At 40.7% G+C, this 14,111-nt stretch overlaps 2 protein-coding genes across 2 annotated transcripts; one reads left to right on the top strand and one right to left on the bottom strand.

The window, feature by feature from the left end:
- Nucleotides 1-2,437: 2,437 nt before the first annotated feature.
- Nucleotides 2,438-4,586, bottom strand: LOC114165311 (uncharacterized). The gene is made up of 2 exons (XM_028049961.1): nt 3,586-4,586; nt 2,438-2,489 (listed from the first exon to the last, which is right to left on the bottom strand). Exons 1-2 carry the CDS (start codon nt 4,584-4,586, stop codon nt 2,438-2,440), a joined length of 1,053 nt encoding a protein of 350 aa, XP_027905762.1.
- Nucleotides 4,587-10,526: 5,940 nt separating this feature from the next.
- Nucleotides 10,527-12,367, top strand: LOC146882308 (uncharacterized). The gene is made up of 8 exons (XM_085667346.1): nt 10,527-10,835; nt 10,911-11,031; nt 11,142-11,205; nt 11,292-11,459; nt 11,708-11,783; nt 11,869-11,964; nt 12,041-12,100; nt 12,356-12,367. The coding sequence occupies exons 1-8, from the start codon at nt 10,527-10,529 to the stop codon at nt 12,365-12,367; spliced, it is 906 nt and encodes a 301-aa protein (XP_085523472.1).
- Nucleotides 12,368-14,111: the final 1,744 nt, after the last annotated feature.

Here is a 14,111-nt window from a genome sequence, read left to right as displayed (position 1 = left end):
AATCCAGGAGAGAATGAAGGCTACACAGAGCAGACAGAAGTCCTATGCAGATATGAGGAGACGACCTCTAGAGTTCGAGGTTGGGGATCATGTATTCCTCAGGGTAACGCCGACAGCTGGTATTGGGAGGGCCATCAAATCGAGGAAGCTAACCCCGAGATTTGTTGGGCCTTATCAGATTCTGAGGAGAATTGGAGTTGCAGCTTATGAGATCGCCCTACCACCACACCTGACGAATCTGCATAACGTGTTCCACGTTTCTCAGTTGAGGAAATATGTTGCAGACCCGTCGTACGTACTGGAGTCAGACGATATTCAGATTCGGGAGGATTTGACGGTGAGCACTGGGCCAGTGCGAATTCTAGATTCACAGGTGAAACAGCTGCGGGGGAAGGAAATTAAGACTGTGAAGGTGCTGTGGGATGAGACTACCCAGGAGATGACCTGGGAGATGGAGGATCGCATGAAGCAATCCTACCCGCACCTATTTCCTGGTAAGTCTTATTTTCGAGGACGAAAATCTTTAAAGGTGGGTGTAATGTAAGACCCGGGAAAATTAAATAGTTATTTAATTAATTATTTAATTAGGACGGGTAATGAGAATATTTAAAGTAATAAATGTGGAGAACTATGACGTGGAAAAGTACTAGCTCAAGTGGTTGAGAGTACTTTCTTGTGTGTGAGGACTTGGGTTCAAGTCCTATGTGTGCCACTTGGGTGTTATTTAAATTATGCATTTTTGTGTGTTTATATATGGAATGCGTATGGATGATGATAAATCCTTAAAATTGTGGGAGTCATCATGAAACATGTGTTGGTTGAATGGTTTGGCATTGGTTTGGTATGTGCATGAGTGTGGGTTCAAACCTTGTTGAGAACTAAATAGTTTTCTTTTTGCTAAATTTCCTTTGAGCATGAATATGAAAGGATTGGGAAACCTAGCAGATACTGGAGAGGCAATGAGGAGGGGGCTGAAAAATAATGGGTGATAACCATTGAAATGGCCTTAACCATATTTTTATTTAATAAAATTCGTTTTAGTAAAATAGAGAATAATTAGGGCACATTAAGCTTGAGAGAGAAGAGAGAAGGAGAGGAAAAACCAGTCTGTGAAAGGTGCAAACAGTTCTGAGAGGGAGAGGGGAAATTTCTGGTGCGTGAAGGGGGCCAGCGAGAGAAGGATTAGAGTGGTTCTTGTAGCAAAGGGAAAAGGTGCGCAAGGAGAGTGGGAATCTCAATTTGGAGCGCGAATTCCTGGTAAGGGGAGTTGCTTTCGATGCTTTAGATACATATACATTGTATTATGCTTTGGTGATCGAAACTACATGCCTTCCACCTGTTTTTCTGCACTGTTCGATTGGGTTTCTGGGTTTTTCCCAGAAACCGCCTGGCGGTTTGATCCTTACCGCCAGGCGGCTCATCAGAGATGAGCGTATGTTCTTGTTTTGGTTTGAGTCGCCTGGCGGCGATGAGTTCCTGCCTGGCGGCGCGACCTTGATTGTGTTCTGTTTGATGGCGTTGATGCTAAATTGGAAGAATATAATGAACTGTTGAGTGTCAAATGATTGTATAAAATTGTGTGATGGATTATTGTCATAAACTTCTTGTGGGAATGTTTGTGATCATATTGGGGTTTTGTACGTGGGATTGTTGGGTGGATTAGGAATTAACTGAAATTGAGGAATATGATAATTATAATATTGTTGAGTCTGGACGTTGAAAAGGTTGGAACTGTATGTGTGGTGGTTATCTGGGAAGGAGGAAAACAAGATAGGTTTGTGGGGAGTGCAAAAACGCATGCAGAGGGTCTGATTCTGGTGTGCCGCCTGGCGGGGCTGTCCTATCCGCCAGGCGATGACGTGTAGCAGCCCTGATTGAGTGATGTACAGGGGAGTTCTGTGAGAGAGAGAGAGAATCTTGGGGATTGTAAAGGTTGGTATAGTGGAGAGGAGAGAATTGTGAGTGGGGAGTTGGAAAGGAGAGGTGGTTTGAAAAGAGACAAAGTAAAGGGGATAGGAAGTGAATTAAGATTATATATAGTGTAATGAGTGAGAGGAAAATGCAATTGGAATGTTATGATGCTAATAGAATCTGAACATGAACCTAACTTATTAGTGGATGTTGAGGGTCAATGATAGTGAAGAGGGGTTGGTTGAGAAGAATGGTAGAAAAGTTGGAACTAAGAATTCGAGTGAGATGGGCAAGAGGAGTGGGAAGATAGAGTGAAGGATGAAATGATACATGAACTGTCAATTGAGTATATGAGGTTTATGAGTGAGTATGATTGTGAAAAAGGGAGATATGGGAATAGGATCTGTTAACTTGTGAATTAAGACCTGATGACATGACTTAAGAATAAATAAATCTCTAGTTGAAATGTGTGAAGGATGAGGTTGGGCTATAACGACATTATAATAGGATGGGAATTGGCAATAAATCAGAATGGGGTGCTGAGACCAAAAGGTGAGTTGCTCTTCGAGTAACTTAGGCTGTAGAATTAACCAAAATGGAGTGCCAAATATCAGTTGCAGAATGCCTCTGATATGGCGCCTGGCGGCTTGTTGATCACCGTTAGGCGATAGACGTAGCGTGAGTGAACCCTGTATGGGATGGCGCCTGGCGGCACGGTGAGGTCCGCCAGGCGGTGACGAGAAAACAGTGGGTCTCTGAGGACGCTGGCGCCTAGCGGTGAGTGAATACCGCCAGGCGGTCTGGAATAGTTTCGCCTGGCGGCGTGTGGGCCGAGCCAGGCGGAAATGCTGTTGTTCTCTGCCTTCTGGTGTGTTGTTTTAACTAACGATGATGCTTTGCTTGGATCGGGAGATGCTGTGCCATGAGTGGGTAGGTTCATGGATGGTGATTGGCATGTGATGATATGAGCGGGGAGGTTCATATCAAGTTACTCTCACGTGGGGATACGAGCGAGGTAGGTTCGTATGTTCCGTGCTCACGTTGAGAGATGCCACGTGCGGGGAGGTACGGGGGCTGGTGGATCACATGTGTTGGACTACGGGCAGGCAGGTCCGTAGAGTAGGACTACGAGCGGGGAGGTTCGTAGAGGCAGGACCACGAGCGGGCAGGTTCGTGTGAGCATCATGTTCCCGAGTCCAAGGCTAACCAATTGTATGATTTGAAGACTGTTAAGTCTTGGGGTTAGGGTCTTGGCCAAGAATTATATATATAATGAATAAGATGGGTATATGATTTATCTGGTGTTCTATATGTTGTTATTTTATTTTCTCAGCTCACCCTTTCTGTTTGTGTGTGGCGATGATCGTGTAATTCGTTACACGGGAGCAGATGTTGATACAGGTGGTGCTGAGGATGCTTAGATGGCAGAGTGAGGGCTAGCATGGGATTAGAGCTAGGGTTTTGCTAATTTGTAATTTATGTTTTTAAATACAAATTTTGGTAACTTGTAACCTTTTATGGATTTAGTTATGAGTTATGGCGCACTATTTTAATGAGTTTAAATTTTTCCCGCGTTGGGATTTTTATCGAGATGACTATTAATGTAATTATTTCTTTTATTATTTATTTTTTAAGTAATATTCCCTAGGGATGTTACAGTAGTCAACACACAACCTCGAACTGCCATCCTTTTTCTTTACTAGTAGTACCGGTGCTCCCCAAGGTGATGCGCTCAGCCGAATGAACTTCTTCTCAAGCAAATATTCTATTTGCTTCTTCAACTCTGCCAACTCTGCGGGTGCCATTTTATAAGGCGCCATGGATACTGGGCCAGCCCAAGGGATGAGATCAATGGAGAAATCCACATCCCTACTCGGTGGCAACTCGGGTATTTCATCTGGAAATACGTCGGCATACTCCTCCACGACTGGAATCACACTGATCTTCTCGGTGGTACTATTCTTTTCTGCATGAGCCACTATCATAAAGCAGGTGGCTTCGACTTCTGCTTCGTTTATCGCCCTCTGAGCCGAGATTAACTCCAGTCCTTCATGTTCTGAGAATACCAAACTGCGTCGTCCACAATCAATTATGACGTGATTGTTAGACAGCCAGTCCATCCCCAAGATTACGTCCAGTCCCTCCAAAGGCAAGCACACCAAGTTCACCTTAAATCCGCGACTTGCCACTTCCATAGAACACCCAACGCAGACTGAACTGGTAGCCACTTGACCTGAGGAGGGAGTTGAAACAAGCAACTCACATCCCAAATCACGTGTCACCAATTTCAATCTCTCCACGTACACATCAGAAATAAAAGAATGGGTTGCTTCGGAATCAAACAACACAAGCACTACATTACCAAACATCATACAAGGTTCAAGGATAAGATTACCCAACTGTGTAGCCTCTGTGGTGGTCAGGGCAAAGGCTCTGCCCGCTGCCCTAGCTCGCTCTGCTGGCGATGCTGTAGGTTTCTTCGTGCCAATACTCTTCTTTTCTGGGCAGTTGTTGGCGAAGTGTCCCGATTTGTCGCATATGAAGCATTTGTGACGGTCTCCTGACCCTCCTACTCCGACTACAAACTGAGGGCAGTTCCTCTTCAGGTGGGGTCCGCCACACTGATAACAACTAGGACCCTGAGATGTCTGTGGCCGGCTGTACGGCTTTTTCATCTGCCTAGCCTCCGCGACATTCTTCTGATGTCGGCTCACAATAGGACCAAGGCCCTTCTACAAGTGCTCGACGCTCTTGGCCTGTTCCACCAAGACCGGGAATCTCCTATCTCTTAGAGGTGTCACTACTTTCTTCAATTCATGTTTGAGTCCCCGCTCAAACTTCAAGCACCTCCATGCCTCAGTCATATTTTGTGAGGAGTATCTCGCCAGATGTTCAAATTTTTTGACGTACTCCTGTACTGACATATCTCCTTGCTGCAGTGCAAGGAACTCTGCCTCCCGATCCTGTCTAGCAGTATCTGGAAAATATTTCTCCAGGAAACGAGTCCTGAAGTTTTCCCAGGTAGTCGGCTCCTCCCGAGTCTCCATTTGTTGTTGCATACCTGTCCACCAATACTCTGCATCCTCATTCAGCAGATAGGTAGAAAAGAGCAGCTTCTGCTCATCCTCACAGTTCATCACCCTGAAAATCTTCTCACACTTGCGGAGCCATGCATCTGCTTCATCAGGGAAGGCCTTGCCAGTGAACTCAGCTGGCTTGTGGCGCAAGAAGTCCTCCACAGTCGGCACCCTGACTGGTGCAATCGTCGTCCTAGGATGTGCGGCTACGGGTGGCTGCATCGCATCCACCATCCGGTGAATCGCCTCAACGATGTCATCAACACCACTACTCCTCCTCCTCCTGTTAGCAGCCATAACCTGGATACGCCACATTACAATTGTTAAAAATCAGTCGCTTAGCCATAACCTCGTCTGTAGTAAAACATCCAAGTCTCACACCTGGACCCTGGCACGCACGCAATCACCATACTATGGACTCCTCGCCCAATAGTAGCCGACGGGAACATAACAGTTCCTTGCCCATCGTGCGCCCGACACATGCAATCACCATACTAGGGACTCCTCGCCCACTAGTAGCCGACGGGAACTCAACCAGTTCCATGCCCATCATGGGTCCAACCACCGAGCACATCCCAGACCCCTAATGGACTTAGTCATTCAAGCCCACAATCCACAACACATGCATATACAATCTAACCATGGTATGACAACCAAATACACTCACAAGCACATAGAAACATAGTAAATCGCATAAACTCGCTTAGGCTAGGGACCCCTCGCCCAAGCTAGACCCTCAATCTCGCTTAGGCTAGTCCACCTCGCCTGAGCGAGTTTAACTCAGCAACCAAAACACACCATCTCGCTCAGGTGAGATCCACTCGCCTGGGCGAGCCACACGTTCGCCCAAACCTCCATTCCCATCTCGCCTGGGCTAAAATACAATCAAAACACCACACATGACCAAGACATCTCGCTTAGGCGAGGTCATCTCGCCTGAGCGAGACCAAACTCGCTCAACACACCAAACTCCTCGCCTGAACGAGAAGTCGTGCTCAACATGAGCACCCTTCCTTGCGATCTCGCTTAGGCGAGCCACTCTCGCCTAAGCGAGAGTGTCTGTCGCTCAAACCCGAAACCATTCGCCTAGGCGAGAAACGCAGCACAAGGCCAAAAACGAGGTTCTGCAACTCTCGCTTAGACGAGATGACCTCGCTTGGGCGAGGCTTGCAGAGTTTCCCTCTGTTTATGCACACAAACCATCCGAAATCATACCCAACCACATTCCAATTCATGCCAAACAATAGAGGGTCATACACCAAATCATGTGCACATATTACAGACCAGAAATAATCCCAATAACCCGGTTCAAAGCACAATTCACACTTACATTAACCAAAAACCTCATTCTCGACACGCAAAATATGCAATGCATAAAAGATTCTTCAATAACACAGAACCACAATTCACATCATAAAATTCACATACTTAAAATACAGCTCCCCTAACCTGGACTTCTTGATTCAATTTGGGTAAAAAGAAATTGCTCCTTTGTTGCCCACTCCTTTGTTCCAAAACCCTCTCAATTCAGCCTCCAATTCTCTTCCCTCAACCTTAGAACTCGTGCTCCTTTCAAAGGCCAATTCACAGCACTGTCAAAACCCTTCTTTTCCTTTAAAATGGCCTTTTATAGGTGTCTTAATTAAGGGTTCTAAAAATAATACGAGTTTGGGCTTTTAATTCCCCTTCAAGTTTACTTATTTGGTAATTTCCCAGCCCCCTTGGCTGCCCCATCCTGCTAGGTTTTTCTTTACCCCTTCACATTCATACCACAACTATTAGTTAGCAAAAATAAAGCTTATTCTTTGCCCACCAAGGTTTGAACCCATGACCTTCCACTCATAAGGCCAAAGCACAACCACTATGTCAATTCACATCTGGTTATACTCACAGATTAACAATAGTTTACAATACCAATCACATACTCATACATATCCTTAAAAATCAATAACAAAACAATCACACAGAATTGGCATACTTAGGACTCGAACCCAATAAACAACAATTAATGCCATAAAGGTGTCTTCTACCTGCATTTATTAATCAATTAATTATTTAATTAATTAATTTTCCCGGGTCTTACACTTTCTTCAGCAATATACCTTTCGATCATTGAAGCTTCTGGACGATATTGATTTTTCACATACCCTTTCAAAATCTTCGTGTAACGTTCAATAGGATACATCCATATTAAGTATATTGATCCACAAAACTTGATTTCTCTCACCAGATGAACAAGTAATTGTATCATGATGTCAAAAAATGATGGAGGGAAAAACATCTCTAGTTGACACAAGATGATAACAATCTTGGCTTGAAGTTCATCTAACTATAAAGGATCACTGACTTTAATACAAATTGAAGAGAAAATGCACACAAACGTGTCATAGTTTGTCTAACATTTTTGGGTAAAAAATTCCACGAATAGCTACAGGTAACAATTGTTGCATTAAGATGTGGCAATCATGAGACTTTAGGCCAACAAGCTTCAAGTCTTGCATGGACACTAAACTCTGAATATTTGAAGAGTATCATTGAGGTACCCTAACACTCTTTAAACATAAGCAAAAACTTCTCTTATCTTGTCTGTATATAGTATAACATGCAAGGGCCAAATAAGTACGCCTACCAGCCTCCCTTGGTGCCAAGTCTTCTCGGATCTTCCTTTCAACCAAATCGAAACGATCATTTACTCTATCTTTTGTCTTTCCCTGAATGTAAGTGTACCAATCAAGCTATCACACACATTCTTCTTTACATGTATGACATCTATGCAATGCCTAACTTGTAACTTCGACCAATATGGAAGATCAAAGAATATTGATTTTTTCTTCCAAGGGCTCGATGCAAATGACTTCTCTGACTTCTTGGACTTCAAAGAATTATGTACTTTATTAACTTTTTCGTGAATTTGAATGTCAGTTAATGGAGTTGGTGCTTTTGAAAACCTTCGATGGCACAGATACATAGTCTTCCTTCCATTTTTCAACTGATGAGATGCAGTGTTTTCTTCACATATAGGACATGCTTGACGACCTTTGATACTGTACCCCGACAAATTACCATAAGCTAGAAAGTCATTAATGGTGCAAAATAACATTGCATGCATCATGAAAGTTTCAGAAGCAACAACATCAAATACTTCAACACCATCAACCCACAACAACTTCAAGTCTCCAACTAGAGGATTGAGATAAGTTGTAAATGAATAATATAATGGGCCAACAACTGTGGTTTGTACTTAAATTACCAAATGGATTCATTCCATCGGTAGCTAAGCCAAAACAAATATTTCTATATTTTTCACCGAACTTGGGAAATTCCTGATCAATATTTTTCCATTGCATTGAATCAGCTGGATGACGAAGCAGTCCGTCACATCTTCTCTCAGTTGCATGCCATCTAAGGTTTTTAGCGTCTTTAGGATTTGCAAACAAAAGCTTAAGTCTGGGCACAATTGGATGGTACCAGACTACTTTCAAAGCAGATCCTTCCTTCTCTATTTGACCACTATCTTCATTGTTTCTTTTCTGCTTATACCATGAAAACCCACACTTTGGACATTTGTTCAAATCTTCAAATTCTTTTCTGTATAATATGCAATTATTAGGACATGCATGTATCCTTTTATACTTCATACCTATTAGACAAAGAATTTTCTTGGCGTCATAGTTTTGAGTGGGTAGAGTATTTCCCTCGAGAAGCATTTCATTCAAGAGCATGAGCAATTCTGTGAAACTTTTACCTGTCCAACCATTGGTCGCTTTCAAATTCATAAGTCTTAAAACTATTGATAATCGCGTGAACTTAGTTGAACCGGCATACAACGGAGTTTCCACATCAGCAGACATCGTCTCATACACATGTGCTTGTGCAAAAGCTTTTGCGCCAACATCCCGTATCATGTCCTTTATATTGTCTTCTTCTACTCGCCTTTCACATCGCTTTTCTCGTCGCTCTTTCATGGTGGAATGGACAACATGTTCAGTTCGAGAAACAGTTGGAAATTCTATTAATTCATCATGCCATGTCCATCACAAATAAGATGTTCCCTAACTTGAGTTGCATTTAATTTTCTCCCATTCAAATAGTTGACACAAGGTCATCTGAACTTCACCTCATCATCACTTCTCCCCTCATAACGTTGCGTAAATTTTTTAAATTCTTCTACTCCATTCCTATACTCAGTGCTGATACGTGGTAAATTAATCCAATCTCGATCTATACGTATGTATACTGAAATTGCGTGAACAATTTCAGTAATCTTTGAATCAATGCTCACGTCGTAATCAAGGTGTGACCCTATCCCATTTAAGAAGATTTACTTTCTTTATTTTATTGGTACATATTACTTTCAAAATACATATCTTAAATTTCATGAAATTTTGCTAACATTTCGCATTGACCTTCAGGATACACGAAATGAAAGTGATTATAAAGCATGATCAAATATGCGCCCGAAGATCAATACAAAAGACAGTTGACAAATATTCATGAATTTTAAGATATCTATTTTAAAATATATATGAACTAATAAACTACTAGAAAGTGATTAATCTTCTTAAACTGTCCAATCGGACAATTGAAGATTCAATACATTTAAATTATTAATATTGTATCCCCTTATATCTAATTTAAAACAAATGTAGTTTCTTTAAAATGAAAACTCGGGGATAATACATAATTTTCGTATTGAATCTCAAACGGGAATCTAAGGCTAACTCACAGTATATACAAACAATCCAAACAATTTCGATTCCAATGAAAATCAATACTTGAAATAATCAAAATTGAAAAATTAATATATACAAAACGGAAAACGAAACAAAAACGAGTTGGAAAACTTACCTTGGAGGAACAGCGGTCGACAGTTGCCAGAAAACCGAGAAGGAGGTGCACGAAATGGCCGTGCACGAAATGGCTGTGCACGAAATAGAAGTGCAGCACCAGCGGAGGTGATGCCATGACGGTGGTCGGAGGAGCGTGGTGGCAGCGACGGTAGAGTGTGGTGGCAGGGAGAGAGACGAGAGAGAGAGAGATACAATGTAGGAAATTGAGGTGCAGCACCACCGGAGGAGATGTAGTGACGGTGGCCGGAGGGTGTGATGGCAGCGGAGAAAGATGAGAGAGTGCTGTTACAGAAGTGCAGGGAAGAAGAAGAGAAATGGGTTTCGCGAAATTGAGCCCTAAATAAACCATATGGCCTTAGTTCCATTAAAAACCAAAGCATATAAGACTATTTGGCACCGGTTAAGTGCCACTCGAGGCCAAACACCTAACGGCTAGTGGCATTTTTGAAAAATGCAGCCCCGTTTTTGGCTTACAGGATGAACTTGTAGAACAAAGTTCACAAGGTAATTTTGTCTCTCAGGGTCGTCGTGACATATTAACCACTACTACTGGCACTAAAGAACACCCTGGTCGTGTGCGTACTGCTGGTTTTGGTGTGGGTGTGAGACAATATTTTGGATCATGTCCTGGACCCAACACTTCTACTAGTTTTGGTGGGGTCGTGAGTGGGAGCAACGATGGGAGTCCATGTCCACCAACCATAATGTGATGAATCCAAATGAAGATAAGGACATAGAGACTGATATCTCATATCGCTGTAAGTTGTTTGTTGGAGGTGTTCCTCATTTTGTGGCCATTGGGAGAGTCTATCCAGGTGGGTCCACCATGCACATTGTGCCAATGCTAGATGATTTGGTTAAAGTGGTGTTTGAAGACATTAGAGATGCCACTGGTCCAGTACCAGTGCCCACAGGGGAGGTGCAAGTAGTAGGAGACGCAATTGGAACATTTATATCATGGCCAAAAGAATTAATCAAGTCAATTTCAACAAAAAAGGTATGTGTTTCTTAATTACATTGGTACATAGCTTTTAACACACCTCATATTTAAGTTTGTTAGTATGTTTTACAGGACCTTAGGATTAGACAAAAGTCCCCAATTGTATCTCATGCAAGCCTTGAGCCCGATTTTGAGCCCGAGGATGAGCCTGAGCTCGAGCCCTATCTCACCACAATCGTAATCCAATTCAAGGGTTAATTGTGGCTTTTTCTAATTTGTATCAAGAACCTTTTCCCATTCCTTGGGATGCAACAATATTTGGCGTTGACAATGGCAATATACCTTTGTATGTGAACATGTCAGATTTGTGGGAAATAATACAGGGTAATCAGATGTTGAACATTGCAGTCATTCAACTTTGGATTATGTGAGTGCACTCTAAATTTAGATTTTGCATTTATCTTATGTTTTTTGTGAAATCAAACTTAGCCTTCTGAATTTGTATGAATGTAGGTATCTAAATGAATTAATTGTCAATGCGGGGCACAATGATATTTATGGTTTCCTTGAGCCTCAAATTATACAAAAGTCTGGGAATAGATCAATGCACACTCAAAGATATATTCAACGATGGATTCATGAATCCAAGAAAAGAATTTACATCGTCTCTTATATTGAAGGGTAAGTTGGAATCTTACTTTAGTTATTATCTAAGTAATTTCATATCACTAACTAAAATTCTTATTTACCAGGTGTCATTGGCAATTGATTATTATTTGCCCCATAGACCGTATTGTCGTATGGTTTTGTTCATTGCACAAGAAGCCAAGCAAATAAATGAAAACTTTAATACAAAGGTATGTGTTCATTACAAATGTAATGTGTTTTATCATGATTATATTGTAAATTACTAATGCCTTTTATTTTAGTGCTATTAATGTAAATGGTGTCTTGGATGGTAAATCCACTGCATCTTCATCCCATCTTGATTGGATTTATCCTAAGGTATGTACTTTGCATTGAATCTACATATTATCAACTAAAATGTCTTAATTCTTCATATATTAATTACATAAATTTCATATATTAGTGCAATAGGCAACGTGGAAACTTTGAGTGTGGACACTACGTTATGCATTGGATGTGGACTATAGTTCGTGCTACCATTGTTGATTCATGGGCCGATGTAAGAGTTAATTCAATTATTGATGTTTAACTTTGCTTCCTATGATACACCATAATTAATATATTCCATATTTCAGGTCTTTGATGGAGTCGAGCCACTGGGTAAAGATAAAGTTGAAGAAATTCGCAAGGAATGGGCAAGTTAGTTTTTTTAAGCTAAAACATTAGTTTTGATAGCCATTATAAATGTTTTATTCTGGATATTTTAGGTATTTTGTGGCTTTAACATTTAGCCTAATAGTTTTGATAGGCTTTAGTAAATGATTATATCTTAGGTATTTTGTGGCCTTAACATTTAGCCTAATAATTTTGATAGGCTTTAGTAAATGATTGTATCTTAGGAAACGAAAATTTGAATTGTCTGGAATCTGGATTTTTTGTGACTTTTGCAGGTTATTGGATAGTTCCCAAAATAGATCAACTTTTCAAAAAAAAAAACACGTCCCTATTACATCGGTTGTGACCATAACCGATGTAATAGCACCCATATTACAGCGGTTTTATACAATAACCGATGTAATAGGTTTAGACTCTTTTCCAAATACATATATAATTTATAGAATAATGTTTACAATTTTAGTGTAAGTTATTTCAGCTGAAAGGAACTTTTCAAACCTAAAGATAAAAATGTAAGCATTAACGCAAAATATGATCCTAATATTGATTCTAATAATCAATCATAAACTCATAAATAATATATCATACCCATACTGATAATCATGTTATAAATACTAAACGGAAGCGTACCTGAATTAGCCATAACAATAATATTAGAGCACTCCTATATGCACAATGATCCTCCTCTTGTAGAGCACCTTGATTTCCCTTTGATTTTATCTTCCTCCTGTAGAGCACCTTTATTTCCCTTTGGTTTTCTCTCTTGATGGGGATAGGGAGAAAGGAACAGGAAGAGTACGTTATGACTCTCTGTGTGTGCTCTCAGAAGGGGACCACGACCATTTATAAAATGAATTACTTAAGTTTTAGTATTTCTAATTTGGCCCCTCATCAAATTAGAAATTACTAAGTGGTCTCTACACAATATTTATTTTCATGACATATGCCTTTAGCCAAATCTTTAATTTAGTCAGATCACTTTATTATTTGGCTTTATAAATAATGGCCCTAACACATTTAATTATGTGTCATATATATGCATGACCCAAAATTACTAACAATCTCCCACTGGTCACAAATATATATGTTCTTACAACCTTGTAAATGTGGTAGACTTTATGAGCTCAAAATTGCCATTATATTACTCGAGCATACTCCAAAAGTCCCGTCCATTGATTATATCAGTATGTAGAACCAAACCAGTTTTTCATTGCATCAATCGCAACTAAAACCAACAATGATCACTAATCCTGACACAACCAAATGACATGGATTCATCATGAAATGTGTAGCATGAAAAATTATGTGAAGGTGATTTGTATATACACATCTATTTTCAACTGGTCCAAACTTTAACTTAATGAGATCGATATAAAAACTTAATGTACAAAGTGTAAAATTAAAACCACATATATGAATAACCAAATATGTCTGAAAGTTTAATGTATGCATACAAGAAATTAAACATAGAACATAAAACATATAAAAATGACTATCTCCCACTAAACCTCAGATTCCTCAAACTGTAAAACACCCATGTGAGCAACATGCTCATGAAAGACCTTGGGTGGAAGTCCTTTAGTTAGAGGATCTGCAATCATGGAGTTTGTCCCTAAATGTTCTATGGAAATCTGTCCACTCTGTACTCTTTCTTTAACAACTAGGAACTTAATGTTGATGTGCTTCGACTTAGTCGAGCTCCTATTGTTGTTGGAATACAATACAACTGATTTATTGTCCCAATATAACTTAAGTGGTGTTTCAATGCTTTCCACAATTTTCAGCCCTGTGACAAAATTTCTCAGCCATATCCCGTGATTAGATGCCTCATAGCATGCTACAAATTCTGCTGCCATGGTGGATGAAGCTGTAAGGGTTTGCTTGACACTGCGCCAAGAAACCGCACCACCTGCCAACATAAAAATGTAACCTAAAGTAGATTTTAAGCTATCTTGACATCCTGCAAAATCTGAGTCAGAAAACCCACTGATCTCCAACTGGTCTGACCTCCTGTATGTGAGCATATAACCT

The sequence above is a fragment of the Vigna unguiculata genome, chromosome 10 (genome assembly GCF_037176805.1).
Source record: "Vigna unguiculata cultivar grain cowpea cultivar isolate G323 ecotype 2 chromosome 10, ASM3717680v1, whole genome shotgun sequence".
Classification (NCBI taxonomy): Eukaryota; Viridiplantae; Streptophyta; class Magnoliopsida; order Fabales; family Fabaceae; genus Vigna; species Vigna unguiculata.
This window is presented reverse-complemented; position numbering and strand designations above follow the sequence as displayed.

Excerpts from the sequence above, each read along its gene's own strand:
- LOC146882308 (XM_085667346.1), top strand. The coding sequence starts at position 10,527 with ATGTCCACCAACCATAATGTGATGAATCCAAATGAAGATAAGGACATA. Across the intron at positions 11,032-11,141 it reads AATCGTAATCCAATTCAAGG|ATTTGTGGGAAATAATACAG; the intron begins GTTAATTGTGGC and ends TGAACATGTCAG. Across the intron at positions 11,965-12,040 it reads TTGTTGATTCATGGGCCGAT|GTCTTTGATGGAGTCGAGCC; the intron begins GTAAGAGTTAAT and ends TCCATATTTCAG.
- LOC114165311 (XM_028049961.1), bottom strand. The coding sequence starts at position 4,586 with ATGAAAAAGCCGTACAGCCGGCCACAGACATCTCAGGGTCCTAGTTGT. Across the intron at positions 2,490-3,585 it reads AAAAAGGATGGCAGTTCGAG|CCTAAGTTACTCGAAGAGCA; the intron begins GTTGTGTGTTGA and ends TTAATTCTACAG.